Source organism: Convolutriloba macropyga, chromosome 3 (genome assembly GCF_964194025.1).
Source record: "Convolutriloba macropyga chromosome 3, txConMacr16.3, whole genome shotgun sequence".
NCBI lineage: Eukaryota > Metazoa > Xenacoelomorpha > Acoela > Convolutidae > Convolutriloba > Convolutriloba macropyga.
This window is the reverse complement of record NC_134470.1, coordinates 14,987,276-15,008,627: the sequence shown is the minus strand read 5'-3', so window position 1 is coordinate 15,008,627 and position 21,352 is coordinate 14,987,276. Positions and strand designations below refer to the sequence as shown.

At 34.9% G+C, this 21,352-nt stretch overlaps 1 protein-coding gene across 1 annotated transcript in view; it reads right to left on the bottom strand.

The window, feature by feature from the left end:
* Nucleotides 1–1,158: 1,158 nt before the first annotated feature.
* Nucleotides 1,159–21,352, bottom strand: part of LOC142336548 (uncharacterized) — a 30,944-nt gene continuing 10,750 nt past the window's right edge. Inside the window, exons 4-7 of the mRNA XM_075385456.1 lie at nucleotides 10,804–11,037; nucleotides 6,028–6,212; nucleotides 5,465–5,602; nucleotides 1,159–1,385 (exon numbers count right to left, since the gene is read on the bottom strand). Coding sequence (XP_075241571.1) covers nucleotides 1,278–1,385; nucleotides 5,465–5,602; nucleotides 6,028–6,212; nucleotides 10,804–11,037 — 665 coding nt within the window. The 3' untranslated portion in view covers nucleotides 1,159–1,277. The remainder of the gene's footprint in view (nucleotides 1,386–5,464; nucleotides 5,603–6,027; nucleotides 6,213–10,803; nucleotides 11,038–21,352) is intronic.

The following is a 21,352-nucleotide window of genomic DNA, read 5'->3' as shown; positions in this document are numbered from 1 at the left end:
ATTTAGATGTATGTATGTTTGTTCGTATGTATGTATCTATGTATGTATGTATGTATGTATGTATGTATGTATGTATGTATGTATGTATGTATGTATGTATGTATGTATGTATGTATGAATGTATGCTGTCGAAGAAGAGTGCGAATGATTGTTGCGATTGTGAGCAAAGTTTTTGCGAAAGAAGAATGTGGGAAGTTCTAGCGAATGAAAATATTGCGATCGAAATTCTGCAAAGAGAAGATTCCGAACTGATTTTGCAAAAACGAATTAAAATCAACTCTGATATCCTATACGATGCTCATGTGTTTCTTTGATGTGTTCTTGTTTTCTTTGATTTATTTTATTTTGACCGGAAAAATTTCAAATCATATTCAGTTTGGTCTTATAATACTAACATTGTCATGCTTGGGGTCAGAAACGAAAAAGAATCTCTAGTTCTTTATTTTTGTTTTTCATAAGAAGCACTTATGTTTCTCGCTTTCATTTTGTAAAGAAAAATTATTGTTGTTTTCGTACTTTTTGGTCGCTTGCGGCCAATTGAGTGTTGACGGACCCTGATTTTTAATGAGATTTTAGACTATGCTGAACGGAAAGGTGATTTTAGGCTAATTGCTTTCTGATGAGATTATTATGCGTTCGAAGTGCTCATGATCAGACTATCCTGTGTTCAAAGTCGCCTCTGATCAGACCCAATTGCGTTCGAAGTGCTCATGGTCAGACTATCCTGCGTTCCAAGTCGCCTCTGATCAGACCCAAGTGCGCTCGAAGAGGTTTTGATCAGACCCAATTGCGCTCGAAGTCGCCTCTCATCAGACCCAAGTGCGCTCGAAGAGGTTATGATCAGACCCAATTGCGCTCGAAGTCGCCTCTGATCAGACCCAAGTGCGCTTGAAGAGGTTATGACCAGACCCAATTGCGCTCGAAGTCGCCTCTGATCAGACCCAAGTGCGCTCGAATCCGCCTATGATCAGACTTTTCAGACCAAAATGACCTCTGATCAGACCATCTCCAGACCATGATCCAGACTGTAGTGCGCTCCAACTTCCGTCCAGACCCTGTAATTTCGGTCTGGGAACACACTGGTGTGCGCTCGACGGGGTCTGATCATACGTCAATTTGGGTCTGGACCTCAACCTGGGACTTAAAATTATCATTTCGACAGATTTTTTAAGAATAAAAGCAAGGAGCGGTTATACAGCGAAGGAAAAAGTTTGCACAGATTGTATCTTCTATCTTCAATCAATTAGATCCTGTGTTATTTTTGTGAGCTGCTGTCATCATTCGTGACAACATAGACGCTTCACACCTCTGACAAACGCCTTTCGCATGGGTCGCATCACCAGTAGCACTGGGCCTCGTATAATGACCCCTGCAGAGCCAAGTATCTGTAAATATTACAAACATACTGTGAATCATTTAGTGATGGCTAGTTGGGACAATAAACAACTGCATGGCCAACAGGAGTAAACTTCAAGGCTTTGATCAGAAATTCAAACTTATTGCGTTTAATTATATATAAATTGCTAATCGGTTCACCAATTTGATTATTTCCGAAATTTTGACATATAACTGTTTGATTCCCAGGACCTCGACTTATGAAAAGACCATGCTCGACCGAAGATTGATATGGTAATGACCGCGTGCTCGACCCAAATAGTCTATGACATGATTTAAGCTCGACTTTAGCGAATAGCTTTTATTCAACTTTTCTTCGTTAGATAAGAAGTTCTACTGTGTAACTTTAGTCTACAGAGGCCCTACTCACCAGAATTTTTGACTTTTTTTATAAATCGAGGCCTAAACTTGGGTTAACTTTCTTTATTGCTTCCCAGGTTCAGCTGTCAGACGAAAACTGCTATGTCCAGAGTTTTGCGCGTTCTCCAGACTTTACTTTTTGCCAGATTTCGTGCATTCATGCGTTCAAAGTATGAAAAACTGCAATAACTACACATAACCTATATACTTGAAATTAGCATAAATTATTCATTTTGGTAAATAAATCTTCAAAACTGTTTAGTAGAGTTTTAAAAAAATTACATAAACTAAAAAAATCATTTTAGTAAATTTTCTTGTAAACATGAAATGCTCTGGCATGCAAGGCATGGATTTAATTATTTTTAACATTGGCTACTTTCTATTGCTCAAGAAGTAAATATTTGGATCTATTCTGTTTCGGCCCTCGGTGTCTCTACGCCCCCCACCCGTTACAAACTTCATTCTGTTATATAGCACGTTATTATGTAACAAAATAGCACGTTCAACGGGGCCACTTAAAAAAAAATAGCCCACTAAGCTGGGGGGGGGGCAAACAGAATTGATCCAAATATTTTTAATGCTAGCAAACGAATGGGTGAAATTTATTTTGGCATTTGACATTTTAATTTTCAATGGTATTGAATTTTTAAATCAAATGAGATTAGTACTCTGGAGTAAGAGTGCTGTAAGTCATCTGATATAGGTATTAGTTTCTTATAATGCTAGAAAAAGCGCGTTCATGTCTTGACCTATATTTATTCTTGTCCAGATTCTCGAGCGTTCATGTTAAGACTTTCGTGCTTTCATTATCAGACTTTCGAGCTTTTCTGATGTTTCCAGACTATTAAGTTTCCAGTCAATAGTAATACTGACGCACGACGTTCCCCTCGAGCGTTTATTTCTGGTCTGGACATGCTTGATTCCGTCTATGACCTCAGCCTGGGTTGTCACTGTCCTCATTTATTGTTTTGCAGGTATTTACATATTGTTTGGAAACGGAACAGGACAACTTAAACATACATTTTACAAATTTATACAAAACAGGGATTTAAAATAACGCTGGGGCAAAATTTTCGTTTTCCTCAGGCGCTTTTTATTAAAAAAAATTGCAGCGAGATGTCATGAAAGGGCAACGTCTTTTTTTAGCCTGAGAGATTCTAAAAGCTGTTCTAATTTCAGCGTTCGTCTCGTATAATGAACAACCGTATTCTAGAATGTATTCAATATTTCTAGTGTTTAGAGTTTCCATCATTTGGCGAGGAGGAAGTGACGAATTTACTGAAATAAATAAATCATCTAACACGCCAGCAAAGTCTTTGTTTGTTTCCGTTTTGTAATAATATGTAATAAAAAACTTGTAATCGGTCATTGACTATCAATATAATATCCACAGAAAGCTTTGAGTGATATCATTGGGGAATGAATTGTTTTAATGTAACGAATTTTTGAAAAATTTCCCTATAGAGGAGTAACATAGGTTGACATATAATGTTGTTATCTCAGCTAAATTTGCCTATACGTAAGCTCAAAATTAGGAAAACCTCTGACTCAAAGGAGGCCGCCTTTTGTGTACCAAAAAATTGGCTGAATTTTAAAATTATTGAGAAAAGTTGAAAAAAATAAAATTAAAGTTCACTGCTTATTTTCCCAATTGATGGCTTATGTCAGTACAGGAAAGATATAATTCAGAAGTTTTAAACACCAGACTAAAATAAAATCAGAAAACTGCCCGCATATCGAAAAATAACGGATTATAAGGAAAAAAGTGAATATCATATTAGGTTGTTTTACTGCTTTTGAGGAAAACAAAATAGAAAAAATATCAAGGATCCCTACATTTTTAGAAGTAATGTTACTGTTGCTATTTGGCAACCCTAGCATGTCCTGTCAAATTTATTTTAAACTTGTATTCATGTCGTAGGGGCTTTATCAATGTAAATTTTTCCATCAATGCAGCCGAAAATGTGAAGCAATTCTATAAATCAAGACCTTAAATTTCCGAAAATGATGTTAATGCATTGCAAAAAACCTGGTACTTCATTTCCTTTATGCAATCATATCAAGATGAAAGACTATAAAAACTATTCTTTATCTTATTCACTTTTTCTTGGTGTTTTTTGATCTTCAAACTGTGCACCTTGTTCTGATAACTTATTGAAAAATTTAACCAACTCTGAATTAATTGATCAACGAGACTTGAAAGTGGTTCATCAAACCCTTATTATATGCATGCAACATGTACGGAGAGTTGCACCTGATATTGATTTTACTAAAACCTGATTTCCTGTGTTCAAAAACTATTTAAGTGGCCTGTGTCTTTTTTCAGTCTCAAACTTTGCATCAAAAATTTCGTTCACATAAATTTTCACAAATTAAAGGTTTTTTTTCGGGTACGATCAATAACTAATTTTTGATCAGCCATGCAATGATATGTTAGTATCGTTGCATGACTGATTCTCCAGTTTTGTATTAGAATGCTCTCAAAAACTATTATAATATAAAAATTGAAAAATTTGAAGCCGTCTTATTTTTTTTTTCAAAAAGTTAACTTTTAATTTACTTTAAAAAAGAAAGACTCAAGTTAAGTTTTGATATTTTTTTCAATGCCAAAAAACTGAATTTTGTTTCAATTTGTAGCAACAAATTACGATTTCTAAACTGTTTAAAGAGGAAAGGAAATTTGAAGATTTTGTACAGTGGCAGAGATGAAAGTCAGCCAATTGAACTAATTTACTCTAACTATTAAAAAAATACTGTTCGTCTGTCACTCTTCGTTAGAAAAATTCTTGTGTGTTTTCAAAATGAACCTGATTAGACTCATCAAGTGTAATATTGGTTTTTCATATAAATGTGCTGTTTGAGTGGCATATAAGACAAAAATTATCTATTTCAAATTTTGGAAACAGCCATATCAACTCAGCAGATGATCAGATCGGTTGTCTTCAACCAGCCTGCCTCCTCCGCATAAAACTTGAATTGAAATCCACAAATCAGCTAACGCTATCAAAATAGGACAACCAAAAACAAACAAACAACAAACTAAAAAGTCACAAAAACAAGATAGAAAAATGGCACTTCAGAAAAGTAAAGTTCATTGGAGCTAGGAATAACTTTCAATCTATCCTTACACCAAAGCGCACTTTGTTTTTGACAACAAACGATCGGAAGACTAAAATCACTCCAAAAAGTTCGAAACACAAGAAATATTATTGATATCAGAAATGAAAAAATAAATAAAATTTTGGGCAAAATATAGCTTTGGTTAAACGTTATTTTGAAATTTTGCTTTCGTTGTGTTTCATTTTCCTCCATTTCTTTGGCAACAAAAAATGCGTGCATTCAGCAAATGGGCCTTCTATTGCAATAATTTGTGGAGGAAAGCCGCCAAATACGATTGAAGTTAGCCTACAAAGATCGTTTTGCTGTCAAGGATGTCAACTATGGTACTCAGAAAAATGTTATTAAAAAAATGCAGTTGAAAAATGCTAGGTCGTTTAAGAAACATTTTGCACTAGCATCATTTATGTCAATAAAAATTATCCAACATCAACCTTTCCCATCATACTTTCAATTTCAATTGTTGCTTGTTTCTGTTGCTTGTGCGTTAAAAAAACTGCGAAATTGGCCTAGGTTTTTGCAAAATAGGAAAAAAAAAGCTCAATTCAGATTGAAATTAACAATTGGTGGAACAATAATGCTTAACCATTACCTGGCCAATAGCGAGTAGGGAGACTCCTTGTGCCCTATTATTGGGATCTCTGATCAAGAATGCCACAAAGAGTAGGAGGTACTGCAGAATTCCTGAGATTGCGAACACCACCGAATTCACTGTCAACGCAAGTGTGATCTGCATTAAATTATAACGGTGTCAGGGTAAAATACCCAATGCCAAAAATAACCGATGCAAAAATAACCGATGTCAAAAAACTCAATGACATAATACTCAATTTGATCCCTGCTATCGTTTCGTTCACAAACTAGCATTTGGTAAGCCCGTCTTGTAATACTTAAATCGTTAATTGGTTCCCATGTGCGATTGTGACTGTTTCATATCAAGTCCCACGGTCGTCAGAAGCATATGGCCATGGTAGGCGAGGTATAGTTTCGGTCAAAAACTCTGGAAAAATATACCTCGCCTACCTCGCGAGGCGAATTCCGGTTGGTGACAGTTACGGGGTTGGGCTGGGCTGGCTTGGGTGGATGGAGTGGGGCGGGGTGAGGTGATGTGTGTGTATTATTGTTCAAATGCAGCTAATATTATTGTGAACTTACTGGTCGTTGTGTCTGTGAATCAGCAGAATTTGCAGCAGTTATGACCTCTTTCTTTTGTTTGAGAAGCAACAAAAGAATAGAAGTGGAGATGACAACTGTCACCACAGCTGGAATCCCCATCAGACTCAGAAACTGGTCATATCTTTCGTACAGTGTCACACAGTCACCGCCGATCAAATCAGAGCCTTGAAATACATAACCTCTTACGTTTAAGCCTCCCGGGTTGAGGTCGTGGAAGTATGAACCAGACGACACAGACGCAAAACACCCATGACTCGACAGTCCAGACAATAATTGGAGTATGAATCGAAATTCTGGGAAATTGTGCAAAATTGTGCAAATGTAGAATTTAGTTCCTGCGTAGTTTATTGACACCTTTGTTAGTCGCAACTTTATCTTTCACACCCAGAACTTTTGCGGGTAAAATAAATAGGTCCTAATTTTGACAGGTCTCAAATACAAATATGCGTCTTAACATTAGGGCTAATGAAACAAACACTTAGGACTCAAATACCTTGTTCTAACAAAGATAAGACCGAATTAGCACACAAATGACCAACAATACCAAAAGTGGAGTTTTGCACGGCAAATAACACCTGATAAGAGGCACACAAAATTGTGGCGCGATTTAGAGCAAGGCAAATAAGACCAAGATTATTCGAGTTGGACAACCTCGGTGTCATTCACTTTAAAACTTAGCCTGCTGAAACTCCAATCAAAGGAAAAGGAAATCAATTTGGTGCCCTTATATCTTTTTTTTTGTTCATTAAAACTGAACATATCTAATTGCTATTATTGGCCTTGCTCCATAATACCCTTGTTCGCCAGGCTTTAAAATTTTACTTACTCGCAGTATGGACGGCAAAATTGTTAAAGCGCGACATGGAAAGGCCCCGATAAAACTACCTCCAGTGGCTGGCAAAACGCCACGGGCAGAGCATATTCGAAACTCCAAAACGAAGGCAAAGAGGCGAACAAAAAGCGGCAAGTCTAACAATGGAAAGAAGACCCTCGCAGCGAAATCAGACGAGCAATCACAGCAATCAAGCAAGCAACAACAGCCACCAAACGGTCAACAACAACAGCAACACGAACAACAGCATCAACGAGCATGTGATAGCGACTTGTCCGACGACGAAAAAGCCGAGCAACAAGCGCTATTGGAGATAAAGAAGAAAGTGCAAATCGAGCGTCCATATGCAGTGTAAAAGCGAACTTTAATTTAACTTAGATATCTGTCATGTGTGTGCTAGTCCGGGTTAATAAATTATGTCATCTAAATTGAACAACTTACCCCTCATTTCTTTTGCTTAACACGAGTAACAATAAAACAATGCATTGTTCCACCGCTCATGCCGGCCTTTAAGTAAATTCCTCCTCTATTTGGGCCCATTTTATTTCCAGTGTAGCAATCCCAGTGGGCTTGCTCGAACTCATCGGTGTCATAAAACATGTAAATATTAGTTCTAAAGGTTCGGGCTAGCATTCTCAAATCTGTTGTTGTAACGAAATTAAGGTCATCTGGGCCATTAATAAGAGGGGCAGCGCCCATCAAGTTTAATAAGTGGCGGTCCGGGCCTTCTTTCCGTAAAGAACGAATTATTACTTCAATTTTTCCGCCTTGATTAGGGTTTCCGGTCAAAATTGTGCTAAGTGCAGCGCACACGCAATTGTAATCGGGATCAATAGTGTCCACAGTTTTAGGGATAAAAGAAGTAGGATCTAACGAAGGGGCGTTCTTGAAACAATTGCTTTCCAGTAACGGCCTTTCGTTAATAACTAGTCCTAGTTCGTAACAGATTCTATCCAGAGTAGAGCGAGAAGCATGAACTAAGGGACCGGTGAAACGTCGATGAATAATTTGTTCATTGCAATAATCACAGTTGCGTACTACTTCCCGAACAATAAACCGGGCTCCTTGGACATCGTAGGATTGTTTAACAAGCCGCTCGAGTTTAACTGCTTTAATATGCTCATGGTCCCGATGTAGTTTTTGGATAATAAAACTTGCATTCCTCGAATGCAATACTTTGAGTCCGGTCTTTTTATTAAATAGAGTTAGTTTTGGTTTGTTGTAGCGACTACATAATTGTTTAAAATGGTGCTTTTTCTGCCGATTAAAATTGACATCTTCTGGAAATGTTCCACGACGATGAAATTTGAGAATAGACTGATATAATTGGAAATCCATTGGCGCTCTAAGTTAGTAGGTAAATGAAAGCTAGTAGGAATTAAGGTTTAATGAATTTGTTAGTTGGTGATTTACTAGTTCATTGGTATCTACATAAGTTCATTGGCAAACAAGAATTGGCGTGCACACCTTGACTGAGTTATCAGAGCATGAAATATTGATCTGCTACTCTCTGATATAGCTTCAGGGCCCCTTTTGTCCCAAATCCAAGCGTCCATATTTTTGCGACCCCCCCCCCCCGCAAGTCCTGAAAACCCTACTTCCCCAAGTCCGATCACCATGAAATTTTAACTGATCACTCCCGGGACAATTTCTTACACATTGAGAAAAACAACGGGCTTTTTCCTGTACCCGAAACCGTTCTTTTGACTTTTAAAGTAAACAAAGAAAAAAGATGAAAGATTAGTTTCTTATACTCCTTTGAAAGAAACGACATTTTTTTCCAGAGTCAAAACATTTTACCCAGGCCTCGTTCAGAGTGGAAAGTTGGGATAAAATACCTTTCAATCCCAAAGTATTCGCACTGAAACCATTCCTCAAGGGAATAAGGGACAGAAAGAGCTAAGTTTTATTTTTCTTTTTTTTGATGACTCTAGGGAAATGGTTAAAGTTTTGTTTAGAACGGAACAGTACTCCAGCCTAAATGGGAAACAAAGGTATCATAGTTTAAATTGGATGCGTATTCGTTACTTAGGAGGGAAAAAGCAAGCGTGCGGAAAAATTGCACACATATTGCTCAGCATGAAACATGGATTGTGCCATATTCTGAAATTATCAAACCGAGTTAAACACGCAGCTCCGGTCATCTCGAACAAACATCAACATAAGATAAGTGGCATCTTGTGACTGACCTTCCTCGCCAACCATAACACTTACACGTTAGGTCAGAATGTTCTAAAAGGAACGACACGTTACGTTTTGCTGATAAAAAACTGATAAGGTTGAGTACCCTTAGGCACAAGAAAAACGACCAGAGAGAGATTTGCGAATCTGAAAAGCAGTAGTTCGTTAATTAAGTTAGTTATAGTTTGAGAGACGAAGTTGACGCGTGAGTTCAACTTTCCTAGAAGAAAATAAGTGTTGAAAAGAGCGATTAATCGATCTTTCGGATTAGCTTAAATTACTCTGACTTAGTGGAATCGGGATTCTTCCAACTGTTGTAAGTTGTTTATGATTCTTAAATTTGAATAACAGGAGAATATTTGATTGTGTTCATTAATTCTCTACTCCGTAATTATTTATTCTGGGCATAACTCTTAGCTTCAATTCAACGAGGCAAAGAACCGATATATACTTGGTTGTTTTAGTAACTACATTTCGACAACTTATTATTTTCATTATTCGAAAGGAAATTAATTATTGTGCGCAGCAAATATTTTTTTTATACAGCTTTGAGAGAGCACAGGGGACAAAACTCTATACTTAATTGTCAGACGGACTCACTTTTCTTCGAAGAACCTTTCAAATTTGATAGAGTTTTGGGCGCTAGTCAGTCCCCAGCTAGAAGCCTTCTAACGATAAAAATACAAAATTCTACAGCAAAATAGCGCGAAGAATCAGAAATTGTTCGACAGTGATTCGACAAACCAGACGGTGCGAAACTGTCCCGCATTGAGAAATACCGACGAAAACGGCGTACTTATAAAAAGACCCAAAAAGTCTAGTGGGAGGGTCTTTAATGGCTTAAATTACCAGTCGAGCTTCCTTATTAAAGTCCATAAAAAAGACTTTTCATGGGCATTTTTAGGTCAAGCATGGTCTTTCGATAGGCATTGTGGGTCGAATATAGTCTTTTCATGGGTTGCAAAAGAGCATTTAAATAGCCGAGCTAAGGACATTTTATCGGTTGAGCATAAATGTTTCGTGGGTCGAGTGATATTCTTTTCGTAGGTCTGCCTTTTCGCAAATGTGGACTTTTTCTTGTTTGGCTTCTCTACATAATGAAGCAGCAACCGAGCAAGATTAAACAGCATTGCACTTGTGCAACCCAACTTAAAACTCGGGTGGAACAATGTCAAAAGACTTAAGACATCGCCACATTAAATCATTGAATGAGACTAGATAGCTTGATAGTAATGGTCTTCGTCCCATTTCCCACGATGAAGCTACAATTTGTTTAAACATCGGGAGAATCAATGTTTTCTTCGGGCTTTCAATAAATAATTATTTAAGTGTGTATTCTACAATTTTTGCATAATTTTCGAATAATTCTTAAATATTAATTTCTTTGATTTCTCATATTCTTAGATTTTCTCATATTTTTCATTATTTCAGAATGAATACAAGGATGCAATGAAATAAGGAAAGAGCTTCTTTCATTTTTTTTAATAGTGTGTGTTTTTTCAACATTATGACGTGTGTCTTCTCTAAGAACATTTTCATCAAACTGTTGGTTATAATAATAAATTGAGATCAAGATTCGTCCAATCTACACCGGTACGAACAAATTGCCGTTACCAAAACAAGTATCATCGATAACTACTAAAAATAGCATTTTCTGGAGGTTACGAAATTAATGTTTATATTGGACTGGGAGTATGGTGGATAAAAACATAAAAGAGGCGAAACGGCAATGGTGCACCTACCGGCCGATTTAGGAACGGCAATTGCTAGAAGAAATGCACAAATAGGTCCAATAACCACCCACGCATTCCTCTGACTGCACCACTCTTTGTACCACATCGGGAGTCGGACTGCATTGATGCGATCCAGAGCCACTGGCATCGCTAGGTAGTCTGGCAGTAGGAAGAACACACCGCCCAAGTAGATGACCATCTTGCATGAGTGACGCGATATACGCTGCAGGCAAAACACTCCACCTGCACAACAGATCGCGGCAATTTCATTACCCTTGTTGAGATCTTGATTTATGATAAGCCGGGCTACAATGAGCCGATATTGAGTATATGAAAGGACATTAGGTAGGTTTTAGTTGTCAGGATTGACTATTTGTAGATCAAAATGATCGGGTTTAGTCATTGGTCGATCCAAATTCAGATAGCTGCAACAAGGTCAACTCTTTTATTTGTTAATAAGAAAATACCGTAGATGACAATTATGCACCGCATATAATATAACCTTTGTTTTTGGTCTTCTATGATTCCATTGCCCATGTAATTAAGATAACAAAACTATACACCACCCCTACTTTGTTGGTTTTTCCAGATGAATGAACTCTCCACCTGGGTATAATCTGGAGATATAACAGGTGAAATCTTTTGTATTATTGAGCTGAATGTAATCAACTACCGATCAAAAATATGTGCTGTGAAAGAGCAGAGTATTTTATTGTATATGTTAAAATAGCAGGCCCAAGAGGACAGATATCATTTAAGTTGGGGACCGAAACAGGCTAATACTCTTAATATACAATCAAAATCCAAAACTTGACAAAAAATAGTTTTATCCCGGGTCAACACTTCTTAGTAGTCATAAAAGGATCATATATGGTACCATACAAATCATAGCGTATTTCCTAGTACGATCCTTGTAAGACTACTAGGAAATCATATATGACTACTAGGAAATCGTATATGGACCTTGTATGACTACAAAGAAATCATATATGATCCTAATATGAATACCAAGAATCATACATCTATTTTTCATAGATTTTAAAACCATTTATGTTTTTTAAAAATTTCATTCGGCAAGGACTCACTTATGTGATTCCTCGGCATCACTTTGTGATCCGCCAATAGACCCAAACGTACAATATCATATGCAAAGTTGAGCACGCAATTAAACAATAAGTACAAATAAATAAGTAAATTTCTGATATTCTCTGAAGCCAGTTTATACCTATAAATGCTCATTTATAAAAAAATATTTGCAACAATTTTAGCAGATAACCTCAAATTCGTTTTCTGAATATATTTAAGTTATTTTTTTCGCCCACACAAAGAATCAAATGTGGAATGCAAATGCGATATAATAATTTATTATGTCCTCTGACTACAATATACGGGAATTTGTGGAACCAATCAATGTTTTATGTGTCATATATGACCTTGTATGATTTCCGGGAAATTTTTCAACATCAAAAGAAAATGAAAGATATACAGTTTTTAGGCTTTGAATTTTTTGTTTGATCCCTGTATGATTTCTAGGAAATCATATATGATCCTTGTATGACTACTAAGAAATCATACGACTCATATATGACCTTATAGGAATACTAAGAATCATATATGACCTAGTATGACTACTAAAAATTGTGTATGATGAGCAACCCGGGATATCAACGTTGTTGTTGGGATTATGGGAAAACGTATACTCTGAAAATACTCAATTCTGATGAGCCCTCATTATCTTTTCATAGTTTCTGGGTGGAGGAGGGATGAAACAAGTGATCCAACTTGAGTTTTGGTTTTTTCCAATTCTGGTTTCGCAACATTTTTTAAATGATTTCCTTGTTGGATTGTTGATTCCACATCTGATAAAAAAATAGAGCGGTAAAAACACTGCTTGCAACTTTTCTAATGAAACGTTGTTGAGAATCAAAAATGCAAGTAACAATATAATCCGTTGCGGATGCCCAAATATATTTTCGTAGATCATGCATCAATTCATAAAAGTTATCAATTATTGGAAAAAAACTGTTACAAAAACCACGCTAATCTTACCTTTGTTTTGGAAAAAATTATTAATGTGATACAACAGACTATGGAAACTGAGGACCATGTTTTGACGTTCAATGAAATACATGCAATCTAAGATTCAGATTACATCATAAAACATAAATGATTGTAATCTAAAAATTGACGATAGAAAATAAACTCCCTCCTGTTTAGTCACAAAAATGGACAATTTTTCTACCAGTAGCATAAGTTATTCTCATTATTCTCAGATACATATTTCGGTTACTGATCAGAATAGAAAGCATTCAGAAAATTAAAAGGGAGTAGAAAGCTTAAAAAAAATCTCCACATTTGATCTTTGCCAGAAACTTTTCTTCCATCAAGCAACTAGAGGGACAATCACAACAAAGACCAAAATCATACAAAAGCTCAAAAAAATAACAATTCAAAGTCAATTTCTTCTCAAATTCATAGTGCAATTTTTGTTAAGCTTTTACAATTCTGCACAGCTGCAGGATTCTTGTTAAACGGAAAAAAATTTACCTTCTGATTGTTATGACGAGTTCAATAACAATTTGGTTTGCCTGCACTAAAAATTTAGTAGAGCATTCTATGGCAAGCATAACCTATAATACAGCAATTGTATCACTCGAATTGTAAATTCTCTGCAGCGGCCTTGCAAGAATGCAATCCTCAGCTAGCAAAAATCAGATTAAGGTCGGTCAATAAACATCAAAGTAGTAGAGATCAAAGTCTTGTGAAAACCATTGACTTTCCTTGAGCGTATAAATGTTCTAAAGGAAACACTGCGCGTTAGAGCAGCAAAAGTCTTTTTTTTCTAAATAATATATAAGCACATTGATTAAAACTCATTTTTCAAGTATAAATTATAATGTCAAGATATTTTTAGATTTGATTTTAAATCACGGCTACAATGGAGGACAAAGAGTACCCAGAATCCAATGTGACATCAGAGGTCGTGAGCAACCACAAACCACCACAAACAATTGAAACACAATACAAGAAGACTCATGCTCGTAGAGAAAAAGTAAAGGGCCAGACATTGAGATGCAAAACCTTAGCGCAAACCAGAAAAATTTTAACGATAGATTACGAGCACAAAAAAACGTACACCCGAAAAGATAGTGTGCTTGTGGTGAATTCCCCATTTAATGCCCGCACCAGCGAAGATGTTACCTAAAGATGATATGTAAAAACTTTTTGAAAACTTGTTGGGAAAGAAGTTACCGAGAGATAGCATAAAAGCCTGTCATTTTCTACCTAATACTGAAATACAGTGCCAACTTCCGACACTCATATGACAATTCATTTATTTTGATGGCAAATTGGAAATATTTAAAACGAAAAGAGTGCTTCGAAAAATGAAAAAAATCAAATCAACGGTAACAATATATTTTTGAACGAATCACTGCCTTAAGTAGAGTCACAAATCAAAGCCGAAGTGGTCAAACAAAAATTGATTTTAAGCGCTAACCATTGTACTGTGTCTGTGTTGAAGGACAGAGCGAACAAAAATCGACGTACAAAAAATCAATGAAATTGATGAGCGTAACAATGTATATGCTATCAAGAAGAACAACAAAAACCCACGACACAATAACGATAGTCCAGAGCATTTTTATCTCCCTGGACATCAGAAGCAAAACAAGATCGTTCTGAAAAAGAAAGAAAGAAGACAAAGGAACGCTTTAGTTCATGATAATGAAAAAAAAAATCTTTCTATGTTTATTTTCTATTCTATTGATAATTTTGATGCTTTGAAACCAGATTCAGTTGATGAATTGTCTATGAACTCATTAAAGCGGAAATGAAAAAAAAACTTCAAAAAGGATCATCATCTTACTCGTAATTTTTGCAAGTAGTCAATAGCGAACTGTGTTTTACGCATTTTGCTTTTGACGCTAGATGGTTATCCTGAAGGACACTATAAACATCAATTCTTTGATTTCAGCAGAAGTTTATCCTAAAGTTCTGTTTTTTTTGCTACTGAATCGACTTTTTTCAAATATATTTTTTTTCTTTCTTTTTATTTTTTTAAATTATAAAACTTTTTTTTTATTGTTTGCTTATTTTATCAATGCGCAAGTACTGAAAATGCTAGTATAAGAATACTACTGGAAAGAACTGGCTATGCTTTGTTGCGCTTTAACTTTTTTTTTCGTAGCTAAAAAAAATGAATAACGTTAAAAAAACAGAGTTGAAAACTGTTTTAATATAAATTATTAGATCTTAGTCCAAAGACAAAGATGAACTTAAAATATTTGGTAGCGACGAACAAGAACCATTAGATTTATGCATAACAGAAACATGGTTAAATAGTACTGATGGGAAAAAAATTGTTTAGCTTTACAATTTATAATACTATAATAAGCGCGGACAGGATAAAATGAGGTGGTGGGGTCAGTATTTATGTAAAAAGCTAAAGCGAAATTTCCTGGAAATCTGCAAATCTGGAGAAAAAATCTCTCCAGGCTATCTCTATACTTATCAACCATAGAGAAATCGAAATGATTATAAGCTGCATTTACATCCCCCGAGTTGCTCTAATGAGAAAATTTTTCATACATTGGGAAACTTTTCAGAAGAAATTGTCGTGGAACAAGATGTGAAACGTATACTCTGCGGCAACTTCAATGTAAATTTTTTTCATAACGGAAAAAAGTCAACCAGCTAAAATCCATCTTGCATGCAAATGGACTAACACCTGTTGGACCTAATACTGCCACTCGGTAGACAAAAACAACACAAACATCACCTGATCTGTATTTCGCAAACTTCGGTTTCCTAGAAAATGTCAAAAAATGATGTGAGTGATCACTATTGCATTGAATTACAAATGCCGGAAACAAATGTAAGGGATATAGGTAAAGAACCCTGCAATTATCGCGTATGCTCAAAACTGAAAAATCCAGGAATCGTCGAAAAATTAGGAACAAATGTTGAAAAGTTTTAGCTGAAAAGTTTTAGCTGAAAAGTTTTAGCTGACGGATTGAAGAGTATAAACTGCAATTTTCTTTTAAAGGAATTCCAGGAATTCCTGAACACAGAATTTGATCAAGTGCTGCCACTAAAAAAATTTCAGTCAACAAACAAAAAAATTGGATTGACAGTGAAGTTAAAAATGCTGCCAGCAAGAATAATCATTTAAGACAATTGTACCTCAAAAAAAAATCTGACAGACGCAAAATTATGAACGATCAAAACTTGTCAAAAGTTTGAAAAGAACTAAAAACGAGACAATTTTATCAAAAAGAAATACAAGAGCAATACAGCAGTGATAATAGAAACGTTTTTGAAGTCGTAAGAAAGCTGTCGGTTAACCAAAATTAACAGAACCTTCTCTTTATGAGCAGATTTGGAATTTTTAATATTTTTTTCTTAAAGAGGAGAATAATGGGAATTTTGACAGTGTCTTAATAACAAGCACAACTAAAAAATCTGTACTAAGCAGTTTTCTCTGTAAAACAACAACATCTGAAATGATAAAAAATCTCAGCCGATCAAAAAACAAATACAGCGTTGATGCCTTTAATCTTATGAACTATTAAAAAAATTGCTTCTTCAATGGATTTTGAATCACGGCTACAATGGAGGACAAAGAGTACTCAGAATCCAATGTGACATCAGAGGTTGTGAGTAACCACAAACCACCACAAACAATTGAAACACTATACAAGAAGACTCAAGATCTTAGAGAAAAAAGCAAGACATTTAGATGCAAAAACTTAGCGCAAACCAGAAAAAACTTAACTTTAGAGTACGAGCAAAAAAAAGGTACACCCGAAAAAATAGTGTGCTTGTGGTAAATTCCCCATTGAATGCCCGCACCAGCGAAGATGTTAACAAAAGACGATACGTAAAAATTTTTGAAAACTTGTTGGGAAGAAAGTTACCGAGAGATAGTATAAAAGCCGGTCGTTTTCTACCTAATACTGAAATCCATTGCCAACTTTCGACGTTCATATGACAATTCATTTGTTTTGATGGCAAGTTGGAAATATTTAAAGAGGTAAAAGAGTGCTTCGAAAATTGAAAAGTCTTATCAACGGTAACAAAATTTTTTTGAACGAATCACTGCCTTAAATAGAGTCAAAAGTCAAAGCCGAATCGGGCGGTCAAACAAAAATTTATTTTAAACACTAACATTTGTACTGTGTCTGTGTTGAAGGACAGAGGCGGACAAAAACCGACGTACTAAAATTCAATGAGATTGATGAGCTTAGCAATGTAAATGATATCAAAAAGAACCACAAAAACCTAAGACCAAATAACGTTAGACCAGAGGATTTTTATCTCCCTGGACATAAGAAGCAAAACAAGATCGTTCTGAAAAAGAAAGAAAGAAGACAAAGAGACTCTATAACTCATGATAATGAGAAAAAATCTTTCTATGTTTATTTTCTATTCTATTGATAATTTTGATGCTTTGAAACCAGATTCAGTTAATGAATTGGCTATGAACTCATTAAAGCGGAAATGAAAAAAAAAACTTAAAAAAGGATCATCATCTTCCTCGTGATTTTCGCAAGTAGTCAATAGCAAACTGTGTTTTAAGCATTTTGCTTTTGTTGTTAGATGGTTACCTTAGGGACACTTCAAACAGCAATTCTATGATTTCCGCAGAGGTGTAACCTAAAATTCTGTTTGTTTGCTACTGAATCGACCTTTTTTCAAAAATATTTTATTTCTTTCGTTTTATTTTTTTAAGTTTTAAAATTCTTTTTATGGTTTGCTTATTTCATCAATGCGCAAGTAGTAAAAATACTAATACAAAAAAACTACTTGGAAAGAACTGGCTATGCTTTGTTGCGCTTTAATAAATTTTTTTTCGTAGCTAAAAAAATGAATATCGTTAAAAAAACAGAGTTGAAAACTGCTTTAATATAAAATATTACATCTTAGTCCAAAGAAAATGATGAACTTAAAACATTTGGTAGCGACGAACAAGAACCATTAGATTTATGCATAACAGAAACATGGTTAAATAGTACTGATGGGAAAAAAATTGTTTAGCTTTACAAATTATAATACTATAATAAGCGCGGACAGGATAAAATGAGGTGGTGGGGTCAGTATTTATGTAAAAAGCTAAAGCGAAATTCCCTGGAAATCTGCAAATCTGGAGAAAAAATCTCTCCAGGCTATCTCAACCATAGAGAAATCGAAATACTTATCAACCATAGACAAATCGAAATGAATATAAGCTGCATTTACATCCCCCGAGTTGCTCTAATGAGAAAATTTTTCATACATTGGGAAACTTTTCAGAAGAAATTGTTGTGAAACAAGATGTGAAACGTATACTCTGCGGCAACTTCAATGTAAATTTTTTTCATAACGGAAAAAAGTCAACCAGCTAAAATCCATCTTGCATGCAAATGGACTAACACCTGTGGGACCTAATACTGCCACTCGGTAGACAAAAACAACACAAACATTACTTGATCTGTATTTCGCAAACTTCGGTTTCCTAGAAAATGTCAAAAAATGATGTGAGTGATCACTATTGCATTGAATTACAAATGCCGGAAACAAATGTAAGGGATATAGGTAAAGAAACCTGCAATTATCGCGTATGCTCAAAACTGAAAAATCCAGGAATCTTTGAAAAATTAGGAACAAATGTTGAGTACTGCGCTGAAAAATTTTAGCTGACGGATTGAAGAGTATAAACTGCAATTCTCTTCCAAAAGAGTAGCAGGAATTCTTGAATACAGAATTAGATCAAGTGCTGCCACTAAAAAATTTTCAGTCAACAAACAAAAAAATTGGATTGACAATGAAGTTAAAAATGCTGCCTCCAAGAAAAATCATTTAAGACAATTGTACCTCAAAACAAAATCTGACAGAAGCAAATTTAAGAACGATCGAAACTAGTCAAAAGTTTGAAAAGAACAAAAAAGGAGACAATTTTATTTAAATACAAAAGAAAGCCAGCAGTGGTAATAGAAACGTTTTTGAGTCGTAAGAAAGCTGTCGGTTAACCCAAATTAACACAACGGTCTCTTTATGATCAGATTTGAAATTTTTAATAATTTTTTTTCTTAAATTGGAGAATAATTGGAATTTTGACATTGTCTTATTAACAAGCACAACAAAAAAATCTGTACTTAGCATGTTTCTCTATAAAACAACAACATCTGAAATGATAAAAATTCTCAGCCAATCAAAAGACAAATACAGCGTTGATGCCCTTAATCTTATGAACTATTTTCTAAAAAAGCAATGCTTCCTCAATAGCACCTTTGATACGCAAAAATTTAAACAAATGCATGGAGTTAGGCTACTATCCCGAATGCTTGAAAATAGCGAAAAAATCTCCAGCCTTCAATGATGGTGATAAAACTGAGCCATCAAAATACCGGCCAAAAACTATCTTACCTGCAATTGGAAAAGTCTTCGAGAAAATAATTTAGGGCCGAATTGTTTCTTTCAAGAACAAAGAAAATGTCTTAACCAAAAATCTGATCAGCTTCAGAGACGAAAGAAGCACAATTGATGCACTCGTACACAACTACGTAAAATTTCTTTGACTTTAGAAAGGCCTTTGACACTGTTGACCGCTAAATTTTAGTTAAGAAATGTTTGAATTGCGGATTAGGTGGGCTTGTCCTAGAATTAATAAAATCCTATCTCAGTAATAGAGTGCAATTTACTCAAATTGGTGTAAAAAAATCAATAACACAGAATATCAGATTTGGCGAAAGTGATGGTCATCAAAAGGCTCTAGAAAGATCTGCAATTTGGCTCAAAAAGAATCGCCTCACTTTGAATGCTGATAAAACAAAACACAGTTATGTTTTACGAAAAGAAAAATAACCATCACCTAAACACTCCAAAGACTGACAACAAGGAAATATACAATGTTGCAGTAATTAAGTATATTGGCGTCCTACTTGATAAAGACCTTAGTTTCCAACAAAATGCTGAGTCAGTGGGAAAAAATTAACAACGTTGTTCTCCTTATTCTACCGTTTGAACAAATTTTCAAGCACAAGGAAGCTTGTAACAGTTTATAAAACATATGTGCAGTCAAGCGCTCAGTATGGAGTTCTAATATATGGTTGTGCAAAATACAAATTTCTGAAACCACTGAACCTGATTTTAAACAGAATTGCTATAATCTTGACTTTCGGAAGGAACTATGAATCCATAACATCAACCAGGAGAAAGATACTCATTTAGAATATATCAGAGCTACACCCCTATGAAATGAAATTTTGAAAACAGCAACAAACATAAGCAGGTGCGAAAACTCAGCTCTATGTCTAGAAAATCTAATTTCCATAGATGAGTTTCCTAAAATTACGAATGGTTGAACGCGATCACGGAAACTTTGTCTATGTGAAAATTTTCCAATGGGACCTAAAATCAAGCAGATGATAAATTGTTTACTAGTATTTTTTCCAACTTTTGGAAATAGCATTCGTACGAAATCAAAGTTTCAAGTTATATATTTCTGCCATAATATCCTTGATAATTACATCAAAGACAATTGTGAGTTACTATCTAAGTTTAATAATAACCAATTAGTTCTGTATTTTATTGACAGCGGTAACTCTTTTTTTCTGACAGCAACTACCATCGTCATTTCTCGTCCGCTTGAGACACTTGAAAACTAGCCTTCATGGCTTATTAGTGATCTCCCAGGGTGATATTGATTTTGTCTCGATGTAAATATACATAATAGAGATTTTTTTCTACTGAATTCTTGAAACAATTCATTATTATTACTATTATTATTATTATTTTTTATTATTATTGTTATTATTATTATTTTTATTATTATTATGATTGTTATTATTATTATTTTTATTATTATTATTATGATTTTTTTTATCGTTCAAACATTGTTTTTGAGTTTAAAAAAATGAAATGTCACTCCAAATGAAATACCAATGAGAACCACTTGTGTACTAATAAAAATATTTTTTAGGGCAACGTTACCTTACATTAACAAAATAACCTATTTTTTGCTTATAAAAAGCATTCGTTATAAAATTGTCTTGACGTAACAAAAGAGATGAAACAAACTTCAGCAGGAAGAATTTCTTCCAGAATGATCAGATATGTTATGAACTCTATACTATCTATTACTCAAGTACAAATATTTTCGAGCAAAGCGGTCCTATGTTTCATCGACCGCTAATTTTTTGTAATTGAATTTATTGTCGTAAATTTTTTGTTAATGCGTGTTTGATTTTGATGAGTTTAATACAAGTTAACAATACTCAAATGAATTTAAGGGGTTTTTTATGAAAAAAATTGTTTCAAAGAAAAGTGGTTGCCTTAGTTTTCATTTAGCAATTGGAAGATTTCGATTGGACAAAAATGACTGATGAAAAACAGCCGACGGTTGTTCGTCTTTTCGTTGTTCTTCTTTTGTTTGTATTTTCTTCTCTTATTTTGGCAGTTTATCAGACTGGTTCAGTTGAAAATGTTTGTTTGGCTGCTATCATTATCAATCCATAAATGCAATTGTGTTCCGATCTGATGCATATTTCAAATTTTTTTGGGGTAGGGGCTGGGGATA